At 41.2% G+C, this 22,957-nt stretch overlaps 1 protein-coding gene across 3 annotated transcripts in view; it reads left to right on the top strand.

Annotated features, from left to right (window-relative positions):
* Positions 1-22,705, top strand: part of C8a (complement C8 alpha chain) — a 64,122-nt gene extending 41,417 nt beyond the window's left edge. For all 3 annotated transcript variants that reach the window (XM_069987045.1, XM_069987044.1, XM_069987046.1), the window contains 4 exons: positions 11,962-12,084; positions 13,178-13,338; positions 18,076-18,298; positions 22,398-22,705. In XM_069987045.1, the coding sequence (XP_069843146.1) occupies positions 11,962-12,084; positions 13,178-13,338; positions 18,076-18,298; positions 22,398-22,549 (659 nt within the window). In that variant the 3' untranslated portion in view covers positions 22,550-22,705. The remainder of the gene's footprint in view (positions 1-11,961; positions 12,085-13,177; positions 13,339-18,075; positions 18,299-22,397) is intronic.
* The last annotated feature ends 252 nt before the right edge of the window (positions 22,706-22,957 follow it).

A 22,957-nucleotide genomic window follows, 5' to 3' on the forward strand; every position in this document is an offset into this window, starting at 1 on the left:
GTTTTCTGCCTCCTATATAATATTATTCCCTCATTTGTGAGGTTTTTTCCTTTCAGTTGGGGGTCCTAACTGACCCACTTTAAATCAACTCTCTAAACCTTGTATGGGCACCCTTATCTCTGGGACTCCTGACTTGACAAGCCTTTACCTTTTCTCCCATTATTTTGTTTCTTCATGCATTCATATGTTCACCTAGCCATGCTGACCAAGATTGTGTTATGGGCTAAATGAGAAAATGAACACAGGCTCTGTCGATGAAGCTTGTGATCTAGAGGAAGAAACTAACAAGTCAGCCCTCCATCCTTTTCTTGTCTGCCCCCCATCCGCTGGACCTGCCAACCTTGCTTCTGAAGGGGATGTCTATCCTGCCTTCTCATTTGTCTATAGTGCCAAACACCAATATCTCACATCAAGCTACTGGAGTGCTTTTCTTTCACTGTCTTTTATTTGTTATCATTGATTATATTAGCCTATGGTCTTTGAATTGGCTGTTCCCAGTTTTAGCTGCCCTCTCTTCTGAGGTGTACATAGTAATAGTATTTTTGTCATTCAGATTACAGTTTTAATGCCATTTTTTCAGAGAGGCCTTTCTTGTCCACAGAGCCAAATTCCCATTTGATATCTGATCCTATCTTAATTCTCAGCAAATCAGCATTTACATTCATCCATGATCATTACCATGATCATATACATGCATATTTATTTTCAATCTCTACTTTCTGGAATGTGCATTCCATTGGAGTCAGAACTATTTTGTTCTTTGCTACAAATTCGTAGCATAGTGCTTAGTAGGAACTTAATAATGTGTGTTGACTGATGAAATCCATTCATCCATTTATCCATCTATCCATTTATCTGTCTCTCCATCTACTGACCCATCTATCTATCCATTCATCAATATATAATTGTAAGTTATGGTAACAGCTATGTAAAAAATGAACAGTTGGTAGAAATAAAAAATAACTACAGGGGTTGAAGAAAAACATTCATTTAGCTGAATGAGCTTGGACTCTCTGAGATAGTAAAAACCCCAGGCCAAGATGAGAGCCAAAGGATAAAAAGGAGATACCAAAACAAGGGGAGAGTGCTCTGGTAGAGTGGATAGCTTAGACAAAGGCCTTATAAGAGGAAGGAGTGGGATATGCTTGAGAAGAGAAAGCATGTGTGGCTGAAGCCTTCTAAGTGAAGGTAAGAATGGTAGGAACTGGGAGAAAAGAGGCCCAGGGAAACCTCAAGGGTCTTGCTGGCCATAGCACACAGCATTGGAATACTTCTGCAATGACATGGGTCACTAACGGGCAATGCTCTGATCTTTATCCCGTGTCCACAGACTACCTGGCTGCTATGTCACCATTGATTAAAGGAGGTGAAGGAGAATCCAGGGAGAAAATGCAGGAGAATCTTGTTGGTTCTGGGTAAGGGCTAGAGAATAGAGATGAAGAAATATGGCAGATTTGGCATTGAAAATAGAATTAAGAGAACTTACAGATGGTCTGAGTATGAATTGTGAGACATCAATTACTCTTCTCTTGAAAGAGGTACATGTATGCAAACACAAACACATAATAGACACACACACATTCTATGCTAATAAGGATATGTGCCTCCTAGGAGAGCCGTCTGCTAGTATTAGATAGATTGGAGGGGTTCTGGAGCAAAGAGAAGGTTTTGTCGATTGGAGATCCTCACACCATGTTCTCTTCACCCTAGACCTGGTGTGTTGCTCCTCTTCTGAATTGTTTTTCTATCAGAGATGCTAGCAACTCCCCAGTTTACCAGATATAAGGAGGAAAAAAAGAAATTGACCACTACTTATTATGTGCCAACCTCTATGCCCAAACTGGGTATGTTCACATTCCTTTTCTCACTTAATGTTCCTATGATCTGAGGAGCAGGCTGTCTTTCCTTTTTTCTACACATTAAAAACATCATTAGTCAGTAAAAAATAGTCTCAGTGAAAACCTAATTTCCCCTTTATATTCCCATAACTTTGGTTAGAACTCCCTGTGTGGGAGTAACTTTGGCCTTTGGACTATCTCTATATATGTCATTGGTTACAATCTTTATGACCACCTGCTCTCTTCTCCCTTTCCCTTTGTACTTTCCACTGCTGACTAGGCTGTGCCCTGTTCTCTCTGCTAATTCCTACAGCCAAGCATGAGAAGAGAATCTGTGATTAGACTGACATTCCATGATTGTCCGTCTGTAGGGTTCAGTGGACCCCTTTTAAGGCGAATGTAGACATGTATGTTGACATACTTGTTTCAGCTTTCGTGCTCTTGGCTATTAAAAATGCAGTCTAAAGTAGAAGGTTTCCCACTGATTAAAGAATTTGAGGAAATCATTTACCTCTATCAGGAATGTTTTCATGGAAACCATGCATGGAATAGACATCCTAACAAACCTATAAACTACAAAGGTTCATGACTGATTGTAGGATTTTTGTCCATATGAAGAAGGCTTTGCAAAAATCTTTCAGAAAACTCTTCTGAAGATGCTTTACTGTGAAGGAAATCAGTAGCATGTGTGACCCCATTAAAACCAGCGCTCAGAGGTGTGATAAAATTGATAGAATTCTCTTCTCCAGTATGTTTGTTTTTAACTCTGGCTCAGCTGTTTCGAAGCTAGTATGTCATCTCTCATAGATTCAGTATATATGATGTGTATATATACATATATGTGTATTGCATATATATACCTATTTGCCTGTACATACACACATATACATATATACATAGCTATTTATCTATACACATATACATATATGTGTAAGTAGGTATATATAAACTTTTATATTTATATTTTATATATTATATATACTTTTTCATATTTATATATGTGTATAGAGATATATATGTAGATATATATGTGCATATATGTATGTATGCATGTATGCATGTATGTATGTATATATACATAATCATCACTTCAAAAGGCTACTGGGAAGTTAGGTGCAGTTCATGTCTGTAATGCCAGCAGTCAGGAGGCTGACACAGGAAGATTGTGAGTTTGAAGCTAGCTTTAAACTGAAGGTAGTCTGCATGTTACTGCTATATTATGTAGGCAGTTGATCTTAGTCCATTTTTCTGTTGCTCACTGAGGTAACTTACCAGGACAGAAATTTATTTTGGCTCACTGTTATAAAAGCCAAGATGTCCAAGAATATGGTACCACAGGAATCTTCTCAGCTTCTTCTGAAAACTTTGAGCTGCAGAATAACTTGGCAAAAAAGTGGATAGGCAAATAGGCCTCTGTGCAAGAGATAAAACACTGCACAATGACCAACTCTGGTAGAATGGACCCATTCCCACCAGAAAGACAATGCTCCATCTCAATACCTGCGCATGTCCTGAAGTCCTGATCCCCATCTCATAGCACCGCTGCATGCACATTTAACATGAGTTTTGGAGAGGTCTAACCACATCCAGATGGCAACTGTGTTATCATTACCCTATGCTATTATTTTCACCCTTCCAATTTAAACTGTAATCTTAACTGTTCTCTCATCTGTAAAGTGGGGATAATAAGAAGACCTATCTCCCAGGCTCAGAAACAAGTCAGCTCTGAAACATTGTTCAAGTGGAAGGGAAATCATTATCATGATGTCCTGCCTGTAGTGCTGATGCTTTTGCTGTGGCCTGGAAACCTCAACAATCACGCCTCCCCCTCTACCTGCCCATTTTTTTGATCAAGGTCATTCGTTTATGTCTCCAGAGCTTCATCCAGGTTTGGAGTGACTGCTCTTCGCATTTGTCAAGGTCACTTTGAATTCTCATCACTATATTTCAAAGTGTTAACAACTCTGCCCAGATCAGGGTGTGCTTTCTATCATCCCTGCCCCTGATAAATGCCAGATAACAATGACCCTGGAAAGACCCTTCCAGCCAGAGTAGAGTATATCCAACCAATCATTGATCATTCCCATCCAGTCAGAATCCATGGACCAGCTGGCCATCACACACAAAATGGAACAAGCCGCGGGGACAGATTTAATTACAGCTCTACTTCCCCTTTCTCCCACCTCCTGCCTTCATTTACTCATCCATCCGTTCCTCTAGCTTTTTGCTCAACAAACACATATTAAGCACAAACACTGGAGGTCCTGTCCAGATATCAGCATAATGAATCCATGGTCCCTCTCATCAGGAGGTTCATAGAAAGCTTCTCTTTGTTATTATCATCTGATTATAGTCAGGATGATTTACTTTACTTTGTGGACAGCCAAATTAGCTACCACCCTAAGTGACTATTTTCTTTTTCACTATTTTTTAAATCAATCAGAAAATTTTTAAAAATAAAACACATTTACATATAACTCCAAATATTTGTAAAGCAAATATATTTTCACATCTGGTATTCAAATTGATCTTTATAATAGCTTCATGAGGAATTGTATTAGCATTATATTATTATTCCCCCACTTTTATACAGAGAAAGCTCAAGTCCAAAGAGCTTAAGTAAACAGCTCAACATTTAGTATTGAACCAAGCTCTTCTGATTCAGGTTTTGTGACTTTTTCAAGTAACTATTGCTTTCCCCAAATGTTCTGTGACTCATTCTAGTGCTTTAGTCAGCATCTTAGACCCTGGCAGTGGGACTGAGGCAGCCAACAGTAACCGAAAACTTTCCAGGTGATGTACACAGGTGTCAGCACTAAAATGCACTATCTCACTTAATCAGAAAACCAACAAAGTACTGGGATATTAAATAACGAGCCTAAAGTCACATAGCTGCCTCTCAGTGGATTTGTGGGTCCAATTAGGAAACTTGTAATCATAACCAACATGCTATGTCTCAAGGATGTCTTTTTAATTTTTTCATTTTAGTTCCATTATCTTTAAGTACAAAAGAGTTTCAATTCAATATGTCACTTTATGAGTACAGTACATCTTGATTCTATTTACCCTCAAATTTAGGTTATTATAAACTGCAGGCCAGAGCCCATTAGCTGATTGTCAGAAGACACTTAGAAGGTTATAAGTAGCACTGAATAATATATAATGAAATACAATGTAGTAGGATGAAAGATATCAGAGTATATTGCTCTGACACACATAAGTGCTGACATTTCTTTTAGCTGAGTATGTGTGGTCTAGATCATGTTAAATGTATTTTTTAAAATTTGGGGTGTGGTCAACAAAACACTTTTAATGATGTGTGCCATTGACTTGAATATGTATAGAATTATTTTAAATAAAAGAAAAGAAATCACAATAGCCATTGATGGGAGGCATCAGAAAGAATATTAGTCAGAAGGGTATTTGCTTTTACTTGTAATCCTAGCTATCTGGAGGCTGAGATTTGGATAATTGAAGTTTGAAGGCAGCTGAGGCAGAAAAGTTTATGGGACTTCAAGTAGCAAGTGCCAGGTGAGCAAGCTAGCGGAGCTAGTACAAGGCCCCGAGGTCAAATCCCAGTACTACCAGAACAAAAATTATATATATATATATATATATATATATATATATATATATAGAGAGAGAGAGAGAGAGAGAGAGAGAGAGAGAGAAAGATACTTTATATATAATATATCTATATATAATGTATAATAATATATAAATAACAGTATCTATGAATATTATATGTAAATATTATATATATGAATACCTATATACTCAGTTTTATTATAAGAACTTGACTTACACAATTATAGAATTAGAGAATCTGACAAATTACATGATCTGTCAGCAAGCTAGAGACCCAGGATAGACACTTTCCAATAACTCCTTGCCAAACTTTCCTGATTTCTGGCAATGCTGGGATGCAACACACAGATATCTACCCTAGAGAATTGTGTGTTTGGTTGGGGCTCAGAGTATTAAATGAAACCTACTAAAACCTCTAAAGAGTGAAAAAAAAAAGAACAGGAGGAGGTGAAAGGTATTAGGAAATAGAGGGGTGAAATGGCTCAAAGTATAATACATTTATGTATAGAAATACCACAGTCAACCCAATTTTACAATTCATATGTGCTTATAAATGTAATTTTAAAAATAAACAGAGCTTAACTAGAATTGAAGCACATATCGGGGAACAACCCACCTGTTTGGCCTTTCCTTTTCCCTAGATTCCGAAAGCATTCAACCTTCTCTTCCCAGATTTGTAGGAGTAGGTTCCTGCCTGGTGGAAAAGGTGCTGGGGATTGGTTCCTCAGCAGGGCAAGTTGCAAATGAGACAGAGAGAAGGAGTAATAGACAAGTGTCCAGATTTGCCCGAAGGCTGGACTCTGTTGAGGAGGTCCTGCCTCTAGGCCAGTGCATAAATGAGGACAATCTTCGTGCTGGGTTATGCCAGGAAATGTGATGTTCATGGAGCAAACAATTCTTATTTTGTTTTTGGGATTTTCCATCTTCCCCTCCTTTTACCTGTCATGCTAATCATCCTTTGGTCTCTGCTTCGCTTAGATTGGACTCTTGTGGGCATTCATTCTTCCTTATTCTGTCTTAGGTGCTTTAGCTCAGCACTTACCTGGGCCTTAGCTTTGTGCAGCACACTGCTGCAGTAGCTTGGTTCCAGTGTGTATCTCATTACTGGTGTACACACAGTGTCCTGTCCTATAGCAGAGACTCAGTCTACAGGTAAGGATGCTCAGAATCCTATAGGAACTGTACATCTGGTGGCGTTTTCCTTATGCTCTTTCATTAGAGGTTGTATCCTAAAAGTTCTGGACAATGAAGAGGGTAATTGTGAAGGGGTCTATATTAATGGCTAAGCAGTCTGGGATGGCCCAGCGGGTATTTTTTTTTCTGCTCTGCCCGCCAACCAACCAGTCACCCCGAACAGACAGTTGCTGGATTCTAACAAGCTCCAGGCTTTATCCCCAGTTGCCATGACAACTGGGCTTCACGGTGATGGATGGTATTGATTGACTGACAGACTCCTGGTGTCTTGGCTCTGTCCCCACTCCCCTTAAGTCATCTGCATACACATGGAACTGAGAGGCACTCGGCTCCATCCTTCTGATTTTCTCCTGATTTTGAATTTCCACTTTTCGTATAATTGAAAATAGCTTTCTGCTTAAAAGGAGAAAAGCTGAGACGATGTCAAAATACTTCCCAGAGCACTCTTTCTTATAGAAAGTGTAATGTGGCAGAGCGAACACAAGCTTTGAACACAGACCTTGCCTGTCCTGCTTAGTTATTTACTTAATGCACAATGTGGAACAAGTTTAAACTACCTTGATTTACCCCCTTCTAAAATAGAAAAAAATGGACCAGTTGTGGAGTAATATAAATGCTAAAGGAGACAACACGGGGACATTCTTACCTAGCACATAATAGTTAGCAAATCTGGGGGCTTCCTCCATCTTCTTTGCTTGAAAGCCTATACTAGACTGTACTGCAGGAATGTTGTTGAAGGGATCTTGTTCTCCAAGTTCTTCTGCCTTCCCCATTCTCTATCAGATTCAGAATCACTCACTCACTATGGTCTTTTCCTGAGGGCCTATAATAGAGTCAGGTCACCCCTGCTTATTACCCAAGCAGTAGCTGGAATAAGACAATGACCTGAAAAGCAAGTGAAAGTACTTTATAAAATACCAACTCTTACAAAGCTGTGATCTGCGTTTTCCATTAAAGGAAGACCTCAAACCCCTAAACATTTGAGATGGGTTGTTTAGAGAGGTTGGAATCAGGCAATCACTGAGCACTCCTGGAGGCTGAGTTCATACCAGGCTCTGTCTGCAGTGAGCCTTGGAAACCCCACAGACTACCAGGAAGATCAAGCTAAGAACTGGAAAGTACTGGGGTGTGGATACAGTGCTGGAAGGAAGCACAGGAGTACTATTGGAGCCCTTGAGGAGGGAGGAAAGGCTCAGTGGGAGAGAGAAAGGAACCTTGTAAACAGAAGGAACAGCACATGTAAAGGCACAGAGGTACTCAAACTATGTTCTGCTAACTCTGCTAATATATCCCTGCTAGCCCAGGCATGCTTCCCAATGTGACTGCAGGCCAGACACTATACAATTCTTTTTTTCCTTCTTAGGCTGTCTTTAGGGGCAACTACTTCAGCAAAGCAACCCAGCAAAGCAACCTAGTACATAGATCATAGCATCCTGAATGGTGTGTGTTTGCTGCAAAGAGATAAATAATGCATTAAACTCACTGCTTTCTACCTGATGCTTTTAATCTGGGGAATGACAAGGACTTTCTGTGTTCTGGCACCTCAGAAGTCAAGCTGCCTGCTTCTGCGCTGCCGCCACACTGATATACTGACTCTGTGGAATGCCAGGGCAACTCTTACATCTGTACCACTGTCAAGAGCCGCAGAGAAACAGGAAGTTGACATCTGGCCAGAGATGGCTCCTGAACTGCCAAGAAGTCCCTTTACCAGGTCTTCTTGACCCCAGACTATCTAAGCATGAGTTCCAGGGATCCTTGTACTTCCTTGCAGTCTTTACTATTCACATTCCCTCCTCTTTCCACTGTGGACTTTAGAATACTAGGCCTTTCTGAGCAGAATTTTGCTGTTGGGAACAAAAGTTCTCTGCACAGTCTCCTTTTGCTCCCTATATTCTCTTGGCTTTGGTTAATCTTGCCATTGTCCTGCTCATCATTCGCATCTTTCCTCTGACTCCAAGGGAGCTCGGCTTTACCATGTTACTCTTGGTCTGCTGGATTCCATCTACTCTTCAGGGTGATCATTTTTTGGTTTTTTGTTTTTAGGTTGTAGGGTGTTACAGTTTGGCCAGATGAGTCTCGTTTTGGTCCCTTTGTATGCTCATCCAGTCACCTGAGACCTTGTTTTTCTGAATTTTGACGTTTCCTCATCCTTATACTGAGTAGATTCTGTGAGCCAGGCTGCTACATCCATATCTAAGGCATTGACAAAAGCATTGACTGAGCCAGGGGGTAGATGCCATCATGTAGAAGCAAGCCACCAGGGAGCCGCTAAAGGATTGTGGTACTCCATGTACTCCCAGATTCTCCACCTAGGAATCATTTGGTATACATGTGTAAAAGTGGATTTCTAAGTTTTCAGAAAGATAGAATGAGCAGATATGGGTTCCAGGATCCTTATTGTAATCAATACTCTAAGTGATCCCAGTGTGCAGCCAGGTTTAAGAACAATAAGTTCATTGTTCATGAAATAGAAGCGGAGAATTGGCTGAGAGACACAAGGTCTCCACAATGGTTCCAGACCTTTTCACTATGCTCTCTTTCCTCTCTGCTTTTGTTTCTCAGATCTAGGTTCTGGACCCCAATGTCAGTTTCATATCCTGAATTTTGGCACAGGCTTGACCTCTCCTCCCCCTCCCCAATTAATGACTTTTGGTTTCTTACAAGCTTCCTGTAGATAGCTCTGTAATTGGCATCTCCTACAGACTCTGATGAGAGATAACTCCCTACTTCAGCCTTGGTATAGGGAAGTTAGCAGTACTCAGAAGCACTCTGTAGTTCATCGCCTCAGACCTGCTAGCTTCCCCAGGGCAGGGCCTGGCCTCTTCAGGTTCACATTTTGTTCATATTAGTCTTGTTTTTCCAACATAGGATGTTGGAAAATAAACCTATGCTAGGGATGGTACATAGTAGGTGCTTGCTACATTCTTTCTCTCTGACAGCTGAAGTTATAGTCTGACATAATAACTGGGATTGGCGAAAGTATTTCCAGCATCTGAGCAAGAAAGATGGGAAAAAGAATCTCAGACTGACCGTTTTCTCCTGTAGAGTCTGATGTGAGATAATTAACTGTTATGAACCTCTTGCATCTTGACTCTAAATGAGAAGGGTGGGCTGAGGGTCTGAGGGCCTTTAGCTCTCAGGTTCTAGGACCCCTTATGAGTCACAGACCTCCGCTTGCCAGAAGATAAGCCTTTCCAGTCAAGTCTCCTAGCTGAAGTCAGCCTGGAATTCTGCTCTGCCAGCAGCTGGAACAGGTTGTCGGCAGATTCTTCATGAATATAATCGCTCCACAGGCCTCCTCCGGCCTCCATTCATCAGCCAGTCCTGTCACTTTAATTCGACAGCACTCCACCACTTACTGAAGTAATCACTCTGGCTTCTGCCCGTGAATTCTTTTCATCCACTTTTGTTTATCACTGTTGAAGTACTTTTTTAATCAAAACAATTAAATATGCTAAATCTTCCTCAATTAGTTATGCATTAAAAATTAAAAGTGCTTGAATGGAAATGGCAGAAGCCAGCCCCTTACTTGGTACTCAGTGTGATGCTCAGAGCGTCTCTTTCCCCAGGCACTTCCAACTCCAGAGCTGTTCAGAAACCCATATTTATAGAGTCACAGAGGGCTGTGACTGAAAGGACACCACTCAGGACAGCCCTTATCTTTCTATAAATGGAACCTGAGGCTTTGTGGGATCATGGCTCCTTTCCAAGCTCATAGAGGGTGTCGTGAATTTAAAGTTTGAAGAATATTTTTCCCCACTTGAATGGCTTACCAAAGGACTGGAGGCATTCATTTATTCACTGGGGTCCTCATCATTCATCAATTGTTTATTCTAAATATGCACCAAACTCCTCCACCATGGCAGGTGCTATGCTGCTGAACGGCTCTGCTAACAGTGAGTAGCACAGAAGCCCTTGAGCTTATTGAACCTGCAGTTCAATGGGACACAGACAAGTGAAGATTGATCCTCAATACTTCCCTTGAAAATATTTGTTTTTAGACAAATGGCAAACCTAAATTATTTTCCTTTGATCTTGCCAGAATAATCCTATGACTAGTAATTATTTTGTACTTATAGTTTAAAAGAGTGGCTCTGTTTTAATGGTATTTGGGATAGAACCCAGGACCTAATGATTTTCTAGGCAAGTTCTAAACCACTTGAGCTGGGCTACCAGCTCTTAGTTTTTAATTATATTTTTGAGACAAGGCCTTGCTAAATTTGCCTGAGCTGTTCCTGACTCTTGACTCTTGTCTCCTAAGTAGCTTGGTATTATAGATATGTACCTCTACACCTGGCTAGCTATACTATTTTAAAATGTAAACTCTAGTTAAAAACTTCCAGAAAATTCCATGAGCTACAGACAAAGTTGAGCGATGTAATACAGTTCAGTATGTTTATCTAGCACTATCTTGACAGGCAGACTAAACTTGGCAGCCAGCTTTGTTCATTGACGGGCTATATGACTAAAACAAGACAGCTTTGTTATTTTAAGGGTCACTTTCTTCATGTGTGAAGTGAAGATTCCTCAGTGGGTCCTTGGATATAAACCAAGTCACATAACTAATGTGGGACTGAGAGTCCTTACAGGAATTGCAGAGAAGAGAGAAGGCAAATTTCCCACAGTGATATTATATACATATATATATATATATGTATATATATACACACACATATATATAGCTAGAATATGTATTATATATAGTAATATTATATATAGTGATATTATATGTTGATATATTGCTAGAATATATATAACATATATTCTAGAAAGAATCTGACTCCCCCTAGGATGTGAAAAGCAGATCTGAAAAAAAGAATTATGATTGATATGATCATTGAGGCAAAAAAATGTATCAGTAGCTCTGATGAAAATGGGGATTACTTTGATCCCAAATGCTTCTTGGAGTACATGATACTTCAATAGAAACATGAGTGGATTGTGGAAAGAAGGTGAAGAAAGAGGGAGGAAGGCATTTGTACTGAGGGGAATTCTGTACAAAATGGTACCCTATGTTTCAGGCAAAGTGCTAGGCCCAAGGTCATATGGAGATGCATGCATCAGAATCATTGCTTCAAGGAAACTTAGAAGAAGAGATGGGCAAAGGAAATGTAGCATTCTGGGACAATTAGAATATATGACACATGTCCCTTCTTATATCAAGAGATATTTGTATTGGAACCATATAGTGAAGTGAAACTGTGTCAAAGAACTGGGATTTCAATCCAGCTTTCTTACACACTGAAGCTGAAGTTTGCTTTTCATACTGTGAGCTGGCTAAACCACGTGAGCTCTGTTTTAGTGTCTCAACATTTTGTATTTCTCTGTGTTTCTACTACAGGTATCACTGACAGTTATATCAAGACTTGCATTGGAGGTGCCATCGGCTTTGACTCTGATAATAATATAAAAATTGAAGGACGTTTATTGGGAGAACGTTGTGAGAAAGTTGGATCTGGCCTAGGTAAAGAGTGCTTTTCAATGGATCTCCCCAAAAGAGAAGCCAGATCTTCCTTTGGGTATACAAATTGGGGCATGGAAGTGATTTTCTTTCCTTAAATGATTCCCTTTAAGTCAGTAGTCATATTCAGATGCACATTACCCCAAACTTGGACCTGTGTTCCTGCTTCTGTTTTGAATTCATCATGATCTGAGACCACTTTGGAGACATATTTAACTTAGTCTGAGACAGTCTCTGAGGTTTTCAGCATGTGACCGAAGTCCAAGCAAGAACTTGGATGAAATGAAGGTCTAGATACAAACTAGCAAGTAGTCTGTTGAAGGTCAGCAGGTAACAAGCTTGAGGGAGAAAGCAAGTCTGCTAAGAGAAGAGAATATTATAACCAAGTCCAAACACAAGAATAATGATTAGAGAACTGTAGTTAGGTATTTGGTAACATTTCTTGAACAAGCCAATAGGAATGTCCATATATATCCACTCATTCATTCACCAAATGTATAGCAGCATTTTTCTGAGGAAAGAGAGAAGGTATTCAGATCCTAGAAGAGTTTACAGTGCAGTGGGTGCAGTGTAAATTAAACTGGTTCAAGTTACATCCGTTACATTAGGTTACTCATGCTTCAGAGTTTTAAGCCAAATTGCTTCCTCTCTCTCTGATGTCCTTCTGTCCTCTCTCCATTTAACTAGTAAATGCTCACTCATTCAACTTTCTAGACAACCACCTTTTGCCTTGATTTCTTCTTCCCTACTGAATATCTGCATTTCTTTCTCTGTGTCCACACTGAACACTACAGTGATATCTGTCATGGGACTTATAATTTGATAGGCTTTTCCTTGGCAAATAGTAGGAACTGAGCTAACACTTGACAAATAAATGAATGAGTAGTGAACACCTTCCATTTTCTCATCCTTTATCTTCCATGTTGGGTTGGCTCTTCATTCTGTCTTGTCCTGATAGTTCACCAAGCAGAGAAGAAAAATAAGAAGCAGCTCTAAAGAGAGTTCAGAAACATTCTTTCAAATCTCAGTGGTAGAACTTGTCAACTATTCCTTTGGCTTTTGGGGACGTTATCTAATGCAGTCACTTTCTTGATAGGAACAAAGGACCAGAAGGCCATGGGTGTGGAAGACATCATTTCCCGGGTGCAAGGTGGCAGTTCTGGCTGGGGCGGTGCCCTGACACAGAACATCAGCACCACTACATACCGTTCCTGGGGTAGATCATTAAAGTATAATCCTGTTGTTATCGATTTTGAGGTAAGTCTTTTTCGCAGTTGAAGAAATCCTACGTCCATGAGGAATGAAAGTGAAGCAGACCAGATCATTTCATATTTTTTATTATGAGCCCATCAAAGAACAAGATTAAATGTAACGGCACAGTGAATTGGTGGCCTTGTCCAAAACAGGCCCAGAGAGAGGGCATGACTTCAGACCCAGGCTAAGAGAGAGCTAGCATCAGAAACATACTGTTTTGGGGGGGCCTAAGTTCACAATGGAAGTCTCAGATATTTGGCAGAGTCAGGCTATTTTAAACAAATAATAACTTCGATGTATGCATTAAAGACTTTAGAAATCACATCTATTATATTAAGGGCTGGAAAACTTTTTCTCTAATCAATCAGATAGTGAATAGACTAGGCTTTGTGGGCTATATATCATCGCTGACACAAAGTAGGAATGGTCCAGCTAGAGTTCCAGTAGCCGTATTTGTCATGTGTTATTCCCTTTCTTCCCCTATTTCTCTTCCTTCTTTCCAACCAGTTGAAAATGTAAAAGCCATTCTTAGCTCAAAGTCCATACAAAAACAAGCTGTGGGTTGGGCTTGGACCCAGGCTATAATTTTCTGTTTTTACTCTAAAAGTTGTCATCTCCTCATCTCTGAACAAGGAACAGACAGGAGTCTGGCATTGAAATGACTAGAAAACTGAGGCTCAGGGAGAAATCAAGTGAATTGTTAAAGGACGCAGAGATCAGATGTGCCAGTGCCTGAATTATAGACCTTTGAACTTCCTGTCCACTGAATTGTTAAAAAGCACAGGGTTCCAATTTGGAAGAAATAGTTGTATTGTCAAAGTCTATAGAATTCACAAACTTTATAAGTCATGATAATGACTATTTGCCTTATAAAGGTTAAAATGTGTTTGTTACTTGAAGTAAGAATCACTATCCCACAATCCTGTGAAATTTGTGAAATTTATATAATCACTTAATCTCAATAAAATTTTTATTTCTTTTTAAAGTGCAGAGTTTGCCAGATACTGGTGGCTCCTCCCTGTAATCCTAGGCCCTCAGGTGGCTGAGATCTGAGGCTAGTGGTTCAAAGCCAGCCCCAGCAGGAAGGTCTGTAAGACTCTTATCTCCAATTAACCACTGGAAGTGGAGCTGTGGCTCAAAGTGGTAGAGCAGTAGCCTTGAGCAAAAAAGCCCAAGGACAGTGCCCAGGCCCTGAGTTCAGGCCCATGACCACCACCACCCAAAAAAATACAGGGTTCATATGTGACAATGCTTGGATTCCAGATCTTTGGACTTTTTGCCTAGTTCTATTATTCTTCTTTTCTAGCACCTTTTCTTGAAATAGTAGTTTTCAACCATGGAGGGGTTGATCTTCCCCACAATGGAGTCATGGCAATGTCCAGTTGACAGGGTGAGTGCTTCTGGTATCTCAGGTAGAGGCTTAGGGGTGCTAGCCTCATTATAGACAACATCTGACAAAGCACAGCAAAGTCCAACCCCACAAAAAAGATTTTTCTTATCTGAAATGTCATATATCAAAGTTGAGAACATCTGGCTCAAATTACCAAACTCACAACGGAAGAACTATTGTATGTATATAAATTACAAAGGAAGGAAATTATTCTAGCAGTTGTTAGACTTTCTTTGTTAATATTCTGGGTGTACCATTTATAAAAATAGTTGTATTTCAGACTTTAAGACAAAATATTGTTCTCTTTCTACCCACTTTCTCTCTACCCTTGCCCATTTTTTTATACATGTATTATTTTTATCAGGTACAGATAAACTTCTCCTCTTCATATACCAACAGTTAAACTTGAGAGTTTGTTATAACACCCTGCTTTCTATGAAAAGAGAGGTCAGATGGATTAACCTTGATTTCATTTCTTCACCAATAAGTAAGGGACCACTTTCACGCACCTGTAATTCACATAGGGTCTGAAAATTGCTATCATCAAACGATTAGTGATTTGGGCAAAAACTGTAAAATTGATATCAAGAGAAATATATAAACGTTCAAAGTCAAGAGATGAGTTTTGTGTTTGCTTGCCCCAAAACTTCCAAGGGGAAGGTGAAGTTTTACAAGTTGAGACTGAATACTGTCTTTGGGATACCCACTCCCCCCCACTCCAAAACAATGAAAGGAGCTTCATGTTTGAAAGGAAAGGGGGAAGGGGAACAATAGAGTATAGATCATGGTTAAGCCTTATTCATCTGTGACCTTGAACAAGCAGTTACTTCCCTCTCTGGGCTCATTCCCTGCCCCCTTGTAACACAGGGATAGTGTTACTTCACAAGGTTAGGTTATTTACTGAATGCCACTTGAGGAACCAAGCTCATGGAGAATAAGTGGCCAACACAAGAGCTCATGGCCAGCAATGACAGAGCCCCACCTGGACCAGATACTGTAATGCCCACTGTCTCCTCACAACCCATTTTGCCTATTAAAGAATGTGGGTATGACACTAACAGCAGGTTGTAGACCAAATTTTAGCAGTCCAGCTGTACATTGAAGAGATAATTGCAAAGTAGGAGGGAGAGAGAAAAAGAGAGAGAGAGAGAGAGAGAGAGAGGGAGAGGGAGAGAGAGAGAGAGAGAGAGAGAGAGAGAGAGAGAGAGAGAGAGAGAGAGAGAGAGAGAGAGAGAGAGAGAGAGAGAGAGAAAGAGATGATAGACAGACAGACAGACAGACAGACAAGGAATCCAGTTAGGTTTATTTGGGATGTTGTGGCTCAAAACAGTAGAACCAGTGTCTTAGTCATATTTCCCCAGGGTTCAGCAGTGATTATAGCAGGTACTTAGAGCGAATACATGAGTCATTTTTGGTTATGTTTTATGTTTTATATAGCATGTTACTACGATATGGTATATATCGTTATGTGGTATATGTGAGCTTGTGCTTTGTTGCTATATCACTTGCTTTTTCTGAATCTGTTTGTTCATCTGTAAACATAATGATATGATCATTGCTAGAGATCTTGCCAGCTCTAAGGTTTTAAGATCCTTTCTTCTCTACTCTTTCCTCTCCCTAAGTTTCATCAGCACTTCTTAGGGAATGTTTCCTGAGGGTCCTGGAGCTCTAGAAGTGTGAGACAGGAGACTTTGAGTGCTGAGCTCCACTACAAGGTCAAAGGAAGTTGCCTGGTAATCTTGGCCTCCCCTGGAACTAAGAGTCATCTCTAACTAGGGCCACAGAGCAACTTTACTGTACACTATGTCCTAACAATGGGGCAAATTCCCTGAACTTCCAGTAAGTGATCTTCTCGCCTTGGCAGGGGCACTGTCCAATCATGATTTCACCTGCCTGGTGACATCTCTCTTGGCCCCTGACCACACACCAACGTCTGTTTGCCACAGGTCTTTCTGTCTACATTTCCAGGAACCAGTCAAGGCTGTTGCGACTTTCCTCTATTGCCTTTTGTTTCCAGAGCAGTAGAACTTTTTCATCTGGCTCTGTCCTACTCTTATTTGCTCTGTGACCTGAGCAAATTATTTTCCCAGCTGGGGCCTTAGAATCCTGTCCCACAAAATGAGAGATCTGGAGATGGCTTTTATTTTAAGAGTCTGTCAAAATACCTAACATTATAAGGTGTTAAAGATAGTGATATGAACATGTAATTCGAAGAACACTGGCTTTTCTTATATCATTATGTCAAACCAATGAGAATGGGACCCTTTTTATATATCATTCTTCTCTCTTGCAGTGGCATTTCACACTTATTACTTCCTTAGGCTGTTAGAACTCTAGGAAGCAGGTACCATTCTCAGACTTAGAGAGGGGGGGACTTGAGGGTCCTAGGCCATACAGCTAGGCAGTGAGCAGAGTTTATTTAGCTTTTGATGTATTTCATGTCATCTCCCTCAGTCCTCATGATAAAGACCAAGAGGGCAGAATGGCTTTTCATTTACAGATGAGAAAGGGCGGCTGAGCGAGTCAGATATCAGAGATCACAGGGCTGGATGGAAATAGGAGAGCTCGGATGTGAAGCCAGGTTCTCTGAATCCAGTCAATTCTCTTTCTATCACACCTATTGTTTCTCAGCACAAGGCAACTTTGCCCCCAGGGGACAGTTGGTAATGTCTGGGGACAGGTGTGGTTTTCCCTGCTGGAAAGGTGTCAATGCCAACCATGCTGCTAAACACGTTGCAATGCATGGAATAACTCAGTGCTGTCAGCAATTGAAATGCTGTAGCAAAGGGGCTGAGAATTCCAGTCATGCCTGGAATAGGTTGTCTCGCAAGGGAATGAGCTTCTTTACCTCCCACCTCCAGCACTCTTACTAGGAGAAAAGCTCACCAGCAGCAATGCAATTACCTTTATCAATGCCTGAACTGAAAGGGTGACTAAAGGAAAAGGGCCAATCATACCCCAACATGCAGATATACAATATGCAGCTATTTACTTTTAGTTTACTCACTACTCTTCCTATTATCTAAAAGTGCTAAGGATGGCAGGTGTGTTGGCCAAGTAACTTGTAAACTTTCTCCTTACTCTGGCATTGGGAGAATACAGGGTCAAGGGTTGAGCATTCCGTGATCAGAGTGGCTGATCCTATCATCTTAAGCCACTCACATGAACACTGTCTCCATTTCTCAGTCTGAGAGCTGAGGTATTTAGCATCCTCCTTCACAGAGTGGCTGTGAGGATCCAGGGTGGTAGAAGAAATCTGGGCATCTGTGCTTGGCATGTAGAAGATCTAACTAAAGCAAGAAATGTGGGTAGAGCCCAACTAAGGGCTGGATGTCTCCTTGTGTCTCTAGGTACAGCCCATCCATGAATTGCTGCAGCACACAAACCTGGGACTTCTGGAGACCAAACGCCAGAACCTGCGCCAGGCCTTGGACCAGTACCTGATGGAATTCAATGCCTGCCGCTGTGGGCCCTGCTTCAACAATGGAGAGCCCATCCTCGAGGGCACTAGCTGCCAGTGTCTGTGTGGTCCAGGTCACCAGGGCCTTGCCTGTGAGCAGATAGAGCTTCAAGGTAAGACCCACACATCCCTCTCTGCTCCTGACTGGCCAGTGCAGAAGGGGCCAATACAGAAGGGACCTTTCTTGTCATTTTTCATCTACTACCCTAGGGACCCACACCCAAAGAGTTCTGTTGCTGATACCTATGTTTAGTGGGTTTAACCTTTGCCTTGCCATCACAATCCTTTGTTGTCTCAGCCCAAACTCCAGATACATTGCTAGATGCTTTCCAGAGACTCTAGGAAGGAGTGTGCTCTAGGTCTATCTCCCAGTTTCCAGTGGCTGTCTGTAGTCCTGGTGTTCCTTGGCTTACATAGATACATTGCTCCAATCTGCATCCATCTTGCCATGATACTCTTCCTGTGTTTGTTTTTTTCTTCTTATAAGAGCATAAATCATTGGACTAGGACCCCTTCTAGCCAATATGAATCTGTCCTAACATGATTTAATCTGCAAGGACACTATTTCCAAATACAGTTATGTTCACAGATAATGAGGGCTTAGATTTGAGCATATTTTTTAGGGGAACACAATAGAACCCTACACAAGGGATATCATTGTCAGTATACTCTTACATTAGTAAAGAGTTAAGACTACTTTCCTGCCTGGATCCAGGAAAGAAAGTTCACAAACAAGGGTGTGGAACCCATTATTTAAGATGAAGAAGTCTGGGGCCCTGGATATGAATCCTAGCTATCTCACTAATTAACTGTGAGACACTGTTTAAACATTTCTTTCTGGGGCTTAGCTTTCCCTTTTAAGTATCTGTTGAGTTCCAAGAATCTCAATGTATATCTCACCAACTAGGCTTCCAATTTTCCAGGCACACAAAATTGTTTTGATATGGTGCACGGAATGATGGCAAAACATAAGAGCTGCCAAATCAATTTAAGAATCAGTCTCATTTGGCTACTATAATGAAATCTAAGGTACTTGGGTCCATACAACAAAGTGTCAAAACACAGAGTGGTGGGCTGGGATGGGAGATGTGAGGCTCAATAGCTCCATATAGAATATGAACCAAGCGTTTAGTCCCTGTTAACGTAGTGGGAGTCACTAGCATGACCTAGATCGCCAGAACAAAGGACTAAGTTATTTGAAGAGGTCAAAGGCAACTCTTCTCTGACATGGCAGGAACTTTACTCTCAGGGATGCTTCATCTGACATGGGCAAAGCGAAGTTGGCAACTGAAAAGAATTGAAGATTCAAACCTAAGTTCTAGCGAGAAGGTCTGGAAAAATTGGGAATTGTTTTCATGGATAGACTCTTCCTAAGGGATAAAATCCCTGTGAACTACTGTGAGGGAGCGGTCATGTAAGATTTGTTTTCTTTGGCCACTGAGATAAAGTTGTTAGTGCTAACAGAACAAGGAGATTTGACTTTGACAAAGACTTTCTTCTAAGCACACCATGGTATATATGCACATATATATGCATCTATATGGAAGGAAGTCAATGACCTCTGTCTAAAATTATAGATGAGATTCATTCATCCAATGGATAGTTGGGTAAGATGGCCTCAAGTCTTCTGATCTCAGAATCTCTAAATCTCTAATCTACACTAGAGATGTAACGTGATGAAGAATTCATGGTTTGTAGCTTACAATCATTAAATTCACCTTGGTGGTTTGCAGAAGCCACAGATGATGATTTCTCTAGCATTCAAAGGAGATTTCTGCCCAGCAAATCTGGTTTTGAGATGGTGAATTACAGTTGCCTATTGGGAGTGGTTCCAGGGGAGTGAGGATAGCATAGTTCTGGTATTAAGTCAAGTTAGTGCTGCTAATTCTCTTTGAGGCTTATCCTGGAGAGTGAGATTATATCAGAAACTTCCTCACAGGTGATATTGACACATGACACATGACAAGTTCTTTTTACAGCTAGCAGGAAGAGAAGACCATCCCCATGTATGATGTTCAATATGTCCAGGGTTGACTTTTCTTAGCCCAGGGTTGGCGTTCTTTTTTGCTTAAGGAGGAAAGCACAAATTGGAATGCAAAGGGTTGTCTGTTATGTTGTAGAAGAATTCTTGGAAGGGGGACCAAGAGGATAAGTAAAGCCAACTCCTGAAGAAAGAGGATACAGAGAATATAAACAAAACCAAGTATCAGGAACAAGCTTACTCTACAATTTCCTTCTGTGAGTTGGAGAAAGCCAGTTCTACTGGGAATTGGCGAGTTAGGAGGGACAAAGAGAAACACTCTTGGCTCAGAGTGTTTTGGTTCTTCTGGTTCAGCACCTCATGACTTCACCACCAAGGTGAAGAAGGGATGGAATGCACCTTTCCTAAAGGGATCAAAGGTCAATGACCTTAAGTAATAACTAATCTTTTTCAGTGTTAGCCATTATAGATGTGCTTATGGATTTACTTGTCTCTTCAAGATCCCTATGAAATAAATGCTATTGTTAGTCATCTCAACTTATAGCTGAGAACACTGGAGCAAGGTCATGTGTCTACAGAATGGAAGAGGCAGCATGGGGAGGCAGACAGTCTAATGCGGTAGCCCAAGGTCTTAGCCAGTTACACCATACAGACTTGCATCCTGATTTAGGATGCTCCCCAAATGTCAAATGAGAGTAGAGGCTCTAAGACAATTCAGTGACTATCATTTCAGGCAGCGAGGAGGGAGTAGGGAGTATGTCCGTTTTCTGGTGTCACCAAGTTGACTTGTCTTAAAGAGACGGATGCAGTCTTTGGGTATAATTATTACTCTCCAAGAACCCTTACATACCGTGAGCTGCTTTTATTCCTGTCCATATAGCAAACACACACACACACACACACACACACACACACACACACACACACACCAGAGAGAGAGAGAGAGAGAGAGAGAGAGAGAGAGAGAGAGAGAGAGAGAGAGAGAGATCCACCTAGATGCCTTGTCCAGCATCTAGTGCCAGGCTCAGTAGCAATCATCTTGAGTCATATGCACACATAGTAAGCAGTAGAGGAGCAAGATGCCAATGATCTGGGTGACAGTAGGAAACAGAGGGCTTCATTCTATTCAAAGTCCCAATTGTCTTAACCTTCATTCCTTTTGATTTGGCCAGCTGACAGAAACTCATGGTACTATATTAACCTTGGTCTAAACAGAGATGTGATCATTCAGTGACCTTATGGCCATCATACTGAACTTGCAGCCTGGTAGAGATTGGGTTGGCAAGGAAATCTTAGTCTGGGGAGTCCATCAAGCACCATAGAGACCCATTAGATTCCCTAGATATTTTTTCCTAGCAAATCTTAGCCTATGGGAACCAAATCACAGGGGTGGGAGAAATAGAGACAGAGAATTCTGTTGTGACTTCCCAGGGACTTACAGTGCTGAAAGGGACTTGGAGATGTTCTAATCCTATGGTATTGAAACTGGGATCTGAGGAGCCTTGGAGTCCTAGAGGCTGCCCGCAGTGGAGAAGGATGAGCCTGCTATGCACACCTAGTTCAAATAGAACAAACACTTGCATCTAACCTAGATGTTGGAGTGATAAATTAGATTATGGAAATGTCCCATTGAATTAGCCAGTCCTCTCAAATGATAGCCAAACACACAGATTTAGAGAGGAGATAGGCTTGATCATGGGTACAGATCTGGTATGATACAACATTTCTGGGCTGGGTCTGTGTGCTGTATTCCCAGAGATTCCACATGCAATGTGAGTGTTTGGATACTGCTTTCAGAGCATCTGTTAGAATCTGCAAGGGTTTGAATTGCCAAGTCTCATATAGAAGACCAGCAATCGACGGCAGGGAGATCTCTCTCCCTCCTTTTGTTCTCATCCCAGTGTGACCATGCTCCCTGCCCATCACTTCCTCCAGGGACTTGGGGTCATTCTCCCAGAGGGGCATGCCTCCCTCCTTGCATGGCTATCTATGTTTCCTAAAAGTGCAGACTCCAATTTCATCAGAAGCTCTTCCAGTGGCCTCTTCTTTCTCTGGCCAGAGTCTCAAATCAAGTGTAAGGTAGTGAGCACTGATTGACCACCTCAAGTCATTCCCTTGAGGAAAGCCTGCCCCTTACTCCAGGATCACAGGCTGGGCTTGCCTTCTTACCTTCCAAGATTGTTGCTTCTCGTAGGCTAACCTCCTCATCCCCTGACTCATTTTCTCTACAGATGCCAAAGTAGACGGTCGCTGGAGTTGCTGGAGCTCCTGGTCTGAATGCACAGCGGGTACCCAGGAAAGGAGAAGGGAGTGCAACAATCCCACCCCACAGAATGGAGGTGCCCCGTGCCCAGGGCGGAGGGTCCAGACGCAGGCCTGCTAAGTACTGCTGGATAGAGGCAAAGATGGAGGCTGTGGATGCTTCTACCCTCATGATTTCATCTGAGAGAAGATTCCAATCACCCTCACTGTTTTCTTCATCCACTTACCACCTTATAGACTTTTTATTGAGAATAAACTTCAAATTCTTCTAGGGCAATCATTACACATCAGCCAATTCTAAAACTTCTGTGGTTTGGGAATATGTTCCAGTTCTAAAGCTGGTCCTGTGGTTTAGGAATATGTTCCAGAAACCCTGTAACTTCTTTGTCCTAGTCTGTTCAAGCTGCTTGAACAATAAACTAGTGGCTCAGAGATAAATATTCTTGTACTTTGGAGGATAGAAGTCAAAGTGCCTGGAGAGCCATATCTGGTAAAGGCCTGCTGTATTCTGGTCTACACATGATTTTTG

Source organism: Dipodomys merriami, unplaced genomic scaffold, assembly GCF_024711535.1.
Source record: "Dipodomys merriami isolate MVZ:Mamm:240054 unplaced genomic scaffold, mDipMer1.0.p SCAF_34, whole genome shotgun sequence".
NCBI classification, from domain to species: Eukaryota; Metazoa; Chordata; class Mammalia; order Rodentia; family Heteromyidae; genus Dipodomys; species Dipodomys merriami.